General features: G+C 44.5%; 1 protein-coding gene across 1 annotated transcript in view; it reads left to right on the top strand.

The window, feature by feature from the left end:
• Positions 1-7,154: 7,154 nt before the first annotated feature.
• Positions 7,155-11,551, top strand: part of ldb3a (LIM domain binding 3a) — a 48,921-nt gene continuing 44,524 nt past the window's right edge. Inside the window, exons 1-2 of the mRNA XM_062520348.1 lie at positions 7,155-7,270; positions 11,317-11,513. Coding sequence (XP_062376332.1) covers positions 11,418-11,513 — 96 coding nt within the window. The 5' untranslated portion in view covers positions 7,155-7,270; positions 11,317-11,417. The remainder of the gene's footprint in view (positions 7,271-11,316; positions 11,514-11,551) is intronic.

The following is an 11,551-nucleotide window of genomic DNA, read 5'->3' as shown; positions in this document are numbered from 1 at the left end:
CAATGACATCAACTGTCTTGGCTGGTATAGACACTTGTTTTGAGGGTGGCACATGAGTGTGCTGGTGGGAATCTGAGACTCAACCCTAGTGTGTGGGACATAAGTAGCCTGGCTATCACCAGAACAAGCTCCATCTTTTAATATTGAACATTAGTTTGAGGAGTCTGCGCAACTGAATAGTCCTTCAACCAATTAGATCAAATATCCGGGTGTGCCAGGTGGATACACCAGTTTGTGATTGGTCCCCCCGCAGATTTCTAATGGAAGTAGGATAGACAAATGTGGCTGGTTTGCAGCCTGAGCTGCAGAGCAAAATCAAATCACCGGCTGATCAGGCAGGATTCACACAGTCTAGTACAGACAGGCACTGAGGTAAATTTTCCCCCGACCCCAGTCAATGGAGCTCAATATGTGACTGAATCATGAACGCAGTATATCGTCACTATATTGCTAGCATGGTCTCATTAGCCACACTGGTCCATTCAGTATTGTCTCCTTGGAGGAGGAATGTAGTGGCTGGTCCTCTCTTTAGTCTATTTATACCCCTCCACCTTTCCATCAGTTTGCTGCCCAGCGTTGCTGCTAATCAATCGTATTAGCACAGACTGACAGTTGCACTCTCACTCGGTTGCTTTGAATGAAATCTACCCTGTGTGCTGTTGACATTCCTTTTTGTTCCATTTTAATTAAGGAAGGTCAGGTGTAGCCTACAGTAGGTGTATCATCAGAGATATTGATTTTTAATTCATTAAATTGAATTAGTTCCATTGTTTGTTTTCTCGTGGATTGTACAAATATGATCTGGAGTCTAAATCGTGGAACAAGTCGGTTAAATCCAACACAAATGAAGCGCTTGGACATGGCAGGGTATTTAGTAAAAACACCCCCTGTAGAATTATAAGAACAAATACTGAGCAGACAATGATACACTCTCAGGAAACTAATACAGCCCACTCTCCACAATATCTCTCCCCTTCAGAGTGATTTAGCCTGATCATCTATTGTGGGTAGAATGTAAGTGAAGATGGAGCCACACTGCCAACAGTGTTTTTTACCATCTCGTCAGGATCTGTAGCCAATGTCTCCTGCTTGCAAATTCATTACCTACGTCTCTCTCCATAGGAGTCATCAGCAGGGAGCAACACCTCTAGATAATCATTATTCTTGTCAGGCATTTCTTTTCTTCAGATGACCTGTTACACAAGAGAGCCATCTTGTCTAAGAAAGTCTTTTAAATGCCCAAAGGTGGATCAGAACTTTCGTGGATTTTTTATGTCAGGTTCTTCTTTATTAGGCTTAGGGAGCAATGCTTTTTTTTTACCTCAATTATGTGGAAATGATTCACTTGTTCGCAATTTAAATGTCATGGTCAGAGCTATACAGGCAACAGGGAAAGAGTCAGGAAAAGTGTTCTATAGGCTACCAAAAATATGAGTAAAGCAGATTTGTGTCCATGTACTATGAAATGCTGGTGGTGTGTTGCAGCAGCCATGGTCAAGTGTTAGGGAACTCAGATGTTCACTTTGCTTCATCCTGGATAAAACGTGTCGGATTTGGCCAATGCGTGTGTCCTGCTGTGAAGTGCTATGAAAAGGTATGCCACCACCGGTGGCAGCGTTGTCACCCTAAGGGGTGTTAGCACTGCCAACATGGGTATTGTAAACATTGTGATGGCTCAGGGCTGTGAAAAGGCAAGGTGGGAGGATGATAGGCAGAGTAGCTGAGGTGTACTTCTGACCGCTGCACACTTCTCTACTTTGTTGTGAGTTCCCAGCCATTGTTTTTCTGACCTGTCTGAATGTGTTAGTCTTTTTGAGGCTTTAACTAATTGTAATGTGGACAAATGAACATAACCTATATTTTCATTATATACATTACGTGTATTTTGATATATTGTCTTAATGTTGAAAGTGTTAAGTAAAAATGCTAAAATATGTTTTGAATTTTTTGAAAACATGTAAGTTCACACTTATTGTCGCTATAACTTTGGTGAGCTAGTGGATGGCTGTGCCGTCCAAACCTCACTGAACCAGCAATGAAAAACATGTCAGTGCTGTCAACCGTGGCTTCTAACCCCCTTGGTAGTATGCCCAACTCTCACACTCAAGGTCACAGTTTCAAGCCCCAGTGTGTGTGTGTGTGTGTGGGTGTGGGTGGGGAGGGGGGCCTTGGATGCACTCCTGGTAGACGGAGTGATTCCTCGAAGTAGCTCGAGTGGCTCGGCAGTCCACTGGTCTTTAAGCCTGACCCTCAACAATCCTCCCGTTGCCCATGACCTTTTGACCTTTTGTATGATTAAAGCAGTGTCTTTATTTATTGGCTCACATTTATTTTTTATTTTGTTCTGTTGTACTTGTGGTGAAGTGTATTCTATCTGTATCTGAGAGTAATGTACAGTACATGCCGTGGTTTATGATACAAAGTTGAACATGATGTTGAATGTAAATAGGGGAAAAAATCCATGTGCTTTGATAAGAAAGAGAAGGGGAAGACTGTTTCTTCATTGTCCTTTGGGAAATGTGATTATGATAGAGTGGGACTCCACCACAATATTCTCATTGCTGCTTTTTTACACCTGATTTTGACTTTTTCTAGAACAGATATAGCCTTGTGATGCATGTTACTTTTCCTCACATACACTAAGGTCTCTGCAGTGGCATCTGCATACAGTAGGCCTAAGCAGACCTCCTCCCCCCTCTCTTTCAGGTCAAGCTCACTAAGCTGAATATTTTCAGCTCTCTAGTATTTTCAACTCTGGCTCCTGTTTCAGCTTGTTTTTTTTCCGTAATGACGAGAACGATGTTGGTGAAAGCTTCAGTTGCTCACCTGGTAGGAGCTCCTCCAGTGGGCTGGTTTAGTTGGTGACTCATCGACTGTGGCATAGGCTACACATGCATATTTGATATTTCAGAAATGGCCTCCGAGGTCATTTACTCAAGTGTGTGACGCCACCTTATTGAATTTGGCTCGCTGACAACCCTCCTTGGGTCTTTTTCTATGCTATTTCTAAAAACATTATTGTAATCTAAACACTATATCAAAAGATGCATTACCTCAACACATAATTCACCCTTTCGCTTTTATCTCATCCTTGCCTCCTGGTACTTGATCATCATGAGTCTTTATCATGATACTCATTTTCTGTATTTCTGGGGATTCTGTGAGATCTCCCTAGATTCCCAATCAGCAGAATGATGGATATCACAGTTCATGTTACTCAAAAAAGCGTAGAGAATAATACTCTTGTGTTTCAGTCATATGAAGATGTGCTTTTTGAAGGGATTTGATTCATGTATGTGTATTCTATTTTTGAAGACGATGAGATGAAGATGATGTTTGCTATGTGTTTATGTGTATTTGTAAAATCTTAAGCTATTACAATATTGTAAATATGGTCAAATTATATAAGTTGCTTCTGTTTCTCAGTGTTGTACTTATTTATTTTTTTAAATAAAGCTTCTCTATTAAGACCTACAATAAGTGTGGACTTGTTATGTGATCTAGGAGTTGTATGTGTCGCATTAGTTCTACTGATCTGGCCATCCCTATCAGTACTGATAGTGTTAGACAGACAGGTTTCCACAATGCCCCCGAAAGGCAAAAAATATTAATATGGATTGAATTCTCATCAGTCCTGTCCAAACTGCATTATGACTTAGAAGATCAAGCATGCAGTCCATTGTCTTAGTTCAGCGACTTCGGCTTGTGTATACTGACAGCACTGATACACTGTAAGTCTAGCCTGGATGAATCCAGACAAACCTGCAGGTCCACCAGGATCCTATTGACATCCTTTTCTGAACTCGCCGTTTTACTACTTCGACAGGCCTAACCAGACCCCTTGGGGATCAATAAAGTATCTATCTATCATCTATCTATCTAACCAGCAGTCAAATTAAACTTACATTTGTGAATTTAAGTCTTACCAAATCATTTTAGAAGTACAGCAAACATACTGTATATTTCTTGTAAACAACAGTTTACGATTTATTTCTTGTACAAGGTTTTAAGTGCGGTTCTTCGCTCAATTCCAAAGAAAATACATGTTCCTGGATTTTTGGTGATTCAGAAACAGATGTCAATGGGCTACTTTCCAGACCAACCTGCAGAGCTAATTCAAATTTGCTGACAGGTTTGTCTGGGTTCACCCAGGCTACTGTCAGTCATAGGCTGGTGCCTTATTTCTCTTAAAATATTGGTGAATAGCAAGCACAGAAATGAACATCCACCTGGCGTTCCTCTCTACTCACCCTCACTCCAGCCCACGACCCCACTCTCTAGCCCCCTCTAGAGGCCAGACTGGCTCATGCTGCATGCTGGAGGTTCAGGGTGGGTGGGCTTTTACATAACCCCTGTCCTGAGTTTCTGAGTTGTGTGTCTGATATGAAAACTGGAAAGGAAGAAAAAGAGAAAAAGTTAGATGGAAACTGGAAAAAGTTTAATATTTGGACGTTGCTCTGACCTTCCACGTTCTGAGAAAACTGGATCTGAGATTATTTATTTTACCGTGGAAGATTTTTTGAATAATGTTCCTGGCACATCTAAAGTCATTTTTGCTGGTATGAGAGTTGAATCTCAACTTTCTCTCCCTCTCTCTCTTTCTTTCCCTCTCTCTCCTGTCTTTGTAAACTTTGTAGTCTTTAATTTTGTTCAATAAAATAGTCACATTTTGTTCTGAATTGTGGGTGGTGCAGTCTCACTATTCGTTGTATTTTTCGGGACTTGGCAGAACTCTCTGTAAGCTCAGAGACAGTAATAGAGTTTACATGGCCTGTGGAAGCCATCACATTTTTTTATTATTATTATTTATTATTTGGTAGGCCTATTTGCTGTTCTGGGAATGTCAGGGACAAGTTTACTTTAGGGAAAAAAGCATGTTTTATGGCCATGTCTCCGGTGACATACTGTAACACATGGCTAGCTGCCATTTTAATACACCACAGGTGCTGTAAACCGTGGAGCGGACATTGCATTTTACTGGTTTGACTGAAGACACCAGAAGATTCAGGTAGGCCTACCATGCTTTCAACTGAAAAGATAGCATTCTTTTTTCGAAGAAGAGGACAATCATCAATTGTAATCTATAGGCTATTCAAGGCTATTACATACAGAGAATGTCATGTATGGCATTCCAGTTCCTGATAATGGTATAGAATATCTGACTGGACCAATGGAATGTGGCTTTCCACTCTATAACTGATAACAATGCCGCTCATTTATCTATAGAGGTGTGGAACCTGTGTCTGGCATTACAGTTCTCATGGACATTTACTGTACAAAGCAAATGCCATGTGATTGGTTCAAACAGTAGCTGTTGGATTGGAATGTGCATATTTGAAATACTGCTTCTTTAATCTTTGCACTTGTGATTGGTGCACTTTGCCAGGCTCCCCTCATTTCAGTCGGAATACACCAGACAATGCTCAAACTATGGTGGGGTATAAATGTAACAAAATGTGCATATAAAAATGCCCTTTAAATAAAAACAAATAAGACAATACAAGCCATGTAGGCTAAAATGAAGAAATGACAACATCCAAGAAAATGATTATTCTCACTTATCTTATGCCAGAAAAATAATAATAATAATATAATAAAAATCTGACACCCATGCCAATGCCAGAGGAGTGTGCCTTCAAGTGAAACAGAATGGTGATAAAAGTTGCTATTAGATTCACACACAGGCTGATTGTCTTGACAGCCCTGCATAGATGAAGGCTGCATGTCTGTGGAGGACCTCATCATTTCTGATGCCTGTCTGCCAATCAGCCCTTGGTCATACGGTACAATCCCACCCATCCACATGTGTAATTGCCTGCCAGACTGCTCCGAAACAGATTTTCCAGTGATTACTGCGATTTACAGGATTAGTTCGAGAAAAGGCTAAATGAACCCAGTTTTGCTTTCACATTTGTGTGTGTGTGAGAGAGAGAGAGAGAGAGAGAGAGAGAGAGAGAGAGAGAGAAAGAGAGTGTGTGTACTGTATGAGACCTTTCACAAAAATGTTCATCCCTGAGAACAGGTTCTTGGGTTCCGTAGTTAAGGAATCAACACTGAATGTTACAGAATGCTGTGAGATGCAATTGAATCTGGATGGATGCTGTACCTTGTTTCTGATCATGTGACCCTGAACACATTTGTGTAGACAAAAGACAGTTCCAGAGACACTGTAGGAGTACCGTACACATGCTGCTGATTTACAGTTTGTGATATAAGGTGAAGCACTGTTGTATAAACAGTGCATACACAGGAGGGAGACATACAGAATACCACCCATCTTTGGTGTTTTACATACGCATTCACATGCTCACACAACACACACACACACACGCACGCACGCACGCACGCACGCACGCACGCACGCACGCACGCACGCACGCACACACACACACACACACACACACACACACACTTTTCTTTCAGTATAGGTCTATATAGGCCTAGTGTTTATCTTAGCTGGTATAGTTTAGACTTAAAGAAACAAACTGTCCAGTACTTGAGATGAGGCTACTGTACAGACTGACCTGTTCTTCTAAACTGTTTACAGTCACTCACTGCTTTGTGTCTCCAACTACAGCGCAATCATAAAGCTGGCCTAGGCCAAGTACTCGTTCCCAACGACCCAACCGAAGCCATACATTGACATGCATGCCCCTCACGTCTCGGCTGACTCAGACTGACTGACAACTCCCCTGGGCTACCGTATAGCCTATAACCTATGTATCTCTGAGTGCTTTTATTGGGTGGCCGAGTGCGATCTGTGTGACATAAATATTGCAATAGGTGTTGAGACAACGCGCGCGCACACACGCACGCGCGCACGCACACACACACACACACACACACACACACACACACACACACACACACACACACACACACACACACACACACACCTATACAGTTACCGACTGTCACTCATTCATGTGCATATAGAAGGGATATTGGAGCCATGTGTGGCGCTGATAACACAAGGGAAATATATCTCCTCTAACTTTTAACGTCTTTTCCGTTCCATTCTCAATATTTTTCTTGGGCGCCACAGTGATCTTAAAGGACGACTGTAGCTTTAATAAGTCCACCTTAATGAAAATCCCCCACTGACCCCCCTCCGTGCTTGTTCGAGGTGACGTCGAACAGGGTCCTAGGGATCGGATCAAGCCGGCCTGTGTGACACGGTTCCACGCAAGAGGAAAGCCAAGGGAGAGAGGATCCGCCACTACGGCAGGTAGTAGCCTACGGCCGTCCGCGGGATCACTCGCCATGAAATGTACGTTAAACCCAAACTTTTCATAGTTTTAGTCTGTTCCAGTTAGATTTGGGCTGGTTTGGATGCAACAGTTCTAGTGCATGTTTTACAAGCAGAACATCCATCGTAAAAGACGCAACCGCTGAAAAAGTGCACCTGCTCCGCGCTGTTGCGTGCGAGAACTTTAATCCTCCCTGATATTCCTAATTCCTGTTTTGTTTTGTTTGATGGGATACTGCTTGGGATTTCGTTTTGTTGATCCGTTTAGGTTGTTTTTCTGTTTGTTCAGATTCGGTAAACTTTTCCTACAGTCAGAAGGGCTTGTCACGATGGGCATCGTAAGTTAGTTAGCCGGCTTCACACCTGTCATATAGCCTAGGAGAGGAAGTTCAAGCACATCAAGGCTCTTCGTAAAATGTACTGTGTAGCCTATTTAACAGTAAGGAACTATGCTTTTAAGTTTGAGAGGTGCCGCTGTTAACACTGCTGATTGTAACTCTACACATTCCGGAATTCCTCTTTTGATCAAATTATGCTGCCAACCGTTACACATGTGGTCTGTATGCTATTATCACCTCACATGCATATATTTGCATTTAATAATAACATGTAGACAGTAGTAGGTATGATCATTATCCCATGACTAGCCTACACAACCAGTGTAGGCCTGTCATCATGATTGGATGGAAGTGTGTGATGCACATAGATAGACAGTTTGTTCTAAATCCACTGCTTGCACCAGACTGGCATGAACCCCTGTATGGGCCTAAAGTGAAGCGGGCAGGGTGGTTCGTCTGGTCACATGAGCCTCTCTACTTTGCCTTTTTAAACACTGTTCCCTCGAGAAATGTCCTGTGGTGCGTTCTCTGGCCAGTGTCAGTAAAGACCTGGGCCAACCCCCAACTGGCTATTCTTTTCATGGCAGATAGATGCCTACAGTAGGCCGGCGATGATGCCATGGAACTGTGCTCCCTGTGTCTTGAACTCATTCAAACTCCTGCTGTGTGGGTTGCTGTGTGAGCTGCAGTAAATTGACTGCTAACAGGTGCTTGCCTTTAGAAGTGAGCTCTGAGATTCTGCGTGGCTCTGGGGTCGGATAGACTGTCCTGAAGATGGGGGTTATGGAGATGGTGGTGTCCTGGAGAATCCCAGGAGGGCGGAGAGTGGAGGGTCTCCAAAGATCACCCCTCCATCAGCATGGCAACTAAGGAGTACGAATAGAAACCGGATGTTGAATAAGGTCTCTGGGCATTTCGAGACACTGGCTTGACATTTTGGAATAATTTCCATCGTGACATTTGATATTTTTTTTGTATCCATGCCACATTATGTGTTACGTTTTTGTGTCTTTAAGAGGTTTTCAGGCTTTATGTTATGGTTGGGCTTTTGTAACTTTTATAGCTTCCGCTAAATTGATACGGGAACCAAACATGTTCCCATATGAAATGTGAAGCCTCTAATAGTGCTGCCAATGGGGGAAGTTTATGATCAGGAGTGCCAAAGTGAGAGTCTCCTTCTAGCAAGTTCTAGATCTCTCAGTCTGAGGCAAATGATGTAGAGATGCCATGCACTCAGCGCTTGGATTACTGTAAACCCACCCCCTATGCTGTGTTTGTCCTGGCCTTTGGATCAATCTGGCAAGAACTGTGTATGTGTGTGTGTTTGTGTGTGTGTGTGTGTGTGTGTGTGTGTGTGTGTGTGTGTGTGTGTGTGTAAGGGAGAGAGAGAGAGAGAGAGAGAGAGAGATCTGTGATGTGACGAAACGAAAGTGTGTGTGTGTGTGTGTGTGTGTGTGAGAGAGAGTGACCTTATATTCACTTTATCCAACTTATTCCAGCACACACACACACGCACACACACACACACACACACACACACACACACACACACACACACACGCACACACACACACGCACACACGCACGGGTACATGCAGAGATCCACAGCTGGACCGTCCCCCTCGATCTGTCATAAGGTCATGAATGAGCATCACAACACCTGACTGCTGCCCTCACTCAGCAGAGATCACCGCGTCTGAGCTCACTTCTCAGAGCGGCTGCATCATCCATGTGTCAGTAGGAAGCCTCGGGTGATTTGGGAGATAGCACTCTTTCATTCAAGCGTGCGGAGAATACTTTCCAATCCACATGCAGCACATACCAGAAATTGCATTGCTGATATCTTTAAGTAGAACGATAATACTTATCTTCATGTTTTAACTGTAGTAACAACATGTTCCTGATACATGTACATATTTACCACCACTTGTCAGATTTATGCAACTGATATGCATGAGCAGTGATACTGCTGAATTATATTTCATTTATATGTAAGCATCAGCTATAATGGGCATGGTGGTGCAGCGATAACCTCACCGACTGATGGTGTGTCTTCGGACAATGTCTGCTAAATATCACTCAACTTCAGCTTCGTATAATCAGTGCTCTCAACAAATTCTCTACGCCAGCAACAAAGTGCCGTAAAAAGCATCACATGGATCAGCTCGGGTAGGCGGATGGCGTCTGCCAAATTTGGCCTGGTGCTGGACTGCGCCGGACCGGTCGGCCTTTCATGATTATCTTGCCTCCCGTACCCCCGGCGTGACTCTCATGCCACAAGTGCCGGTCTTATCAGAGGGCCATGAGGCGGTTGGGCTGCGATCTGGGCCCTTTTGCAGAGCCGCCTGACCCCTCTGCCCCACGTCGCAGGGTCCCGACAGGCTTCTGTTTAATCTCAGACGCCACCCCCACCGCACCACACCACACCACACCACAACCACACCCCCACCCCCCTCAGGCGAATACCGCATGGATGTCTTCCTCACTCTGGCCGGGGGACTATTTTAGCGATGCTCTCTCACTCTGAGACAGCCTTACTGTACGACTCTGCTGCAGCACGGCCTGTTTTTCTGCTAAAGCCGAATCGCAGAAAGCACAGCCGCCGCACATTGCCAGCAGCAGCAGCAGGCTGCTTGACAAGTTATTAACAGTAACAACTTCACTAGTAGATTGTCTCACGAGGCATTGGTCATCATTAGCCCCGCTTGGCCCCGTGATTTAGGTGCTGGTGGCGATGCAGTGATGTGGGTTGTGATTCATGCTGGCAGGTGCTGGCCTGAAAAGAGCCGCTAGTTTATGGAGTTACCGCAGGATTCGCACAGCAATCCTCCCCGTCAGCAGTTGTGTGGCTGAAGGGGTTAGGCAGGAGGACTGAGCCTATAGATCTCCAGCCCCTCTGGTCCTACACAAGGTCTGGTTCTGCGTGTGTGTGTGTGTTTGTGTATGTTTGATTGATTTTGATGGTTTGGTTCTTTATATATCTTTACTGGCAGAAAGTTGTAAAAAGCACTGTGAGGAGAGCAGACCGTATTCGTGTGATCTCGTCTCGGTGTCGTAAGCTTGCTTTGCAGTGCATAACAGTGGGGGGGGGGGGGGGGGGGGGGGGGGGACGGAATGTGTGAGCCTGCTGTAATGTCAACTTCACGCCTTGATAGATGAGTGTTCATTTGTCGTTTCCCGTTGCTCTCCGCACGGCCAGAGGGGAGCCGATGTTAGTGTGGGACCCTCTGACAGCCGGGTACAGCTACGGGTACAGTCTAGAAAAATCAGCCGGCCTGGGAAGAGGCTATATTAGCACTGTGAATCACAGGAAGCCTGCCATTCTAGGTGTCCCCTTGCATGCCATATATGGCACCCCCCGCTCCCCACTCCCCCCCCCCCCCCCCCCCACCACCACCCCCACCCTCCCACAATGCCCCTGTACTATCACTTTCTTGCATGGGTTAGCTATTCTTAGCCTGTCACTTCGGCTCATCTGAGCAGGCAAGACCTCTCCTCCTTTTGCTCTTTTCTGTCTGTCTCGCTGTCTTTCGTAGTTCTGGCTTAGCTGAAAAAAAGGGTGTGAGCATGATTTGATTATTTGCTGCTCTGTTGGTGTGAACTTGGCTTGCTGTCCATTCTGTTGAGCTGTTTGGGACTTGCTGACTTTTTCCCTCCTCGCTGTCTTTTTTTGTCTCACTTTTCTTTTTCTTTTTTTGTAACGTTTTTTTTTTTCTTCTCTACTTACAGAGGCTACCTGGTGCCTGTTACACATCCTAACCTCCATTTTTCCAACTGTTTGGAGGAAGAATCAAAGTCCATCCAAAGCAAGAACGTTTTTTTGAAGGAAAATGAGCACCTACACTATCACCCTCAATGGACCGGCACCTTGGGGATTCCGTCTACAGGGAGGAAAGGACTTCAACATGCCCCTGACCATCTCCAGGGTAAGAGCCCGGCAGGGCCCCCACCCACCCACACACAC

The sequence above is a fragment of the Sardina pilchardus genome, chromosome 18 (genome assembly GCF_963854185.1).
Source record: "Sardina pilchardus chromosome 18, fSarPil1.1, whole genome shotgun sequence".
Lineage (NCBI taxonomy): Eukaryota > Metazoa > Chordata > Actinopteri > Clupeiformes > Clupeidae > Sardina > Sardina pilchardus.
Note: the sequence above shows the minus strand (reverse complement) of the source record. Positions and strands in the feature narration are given on the sequence as shown.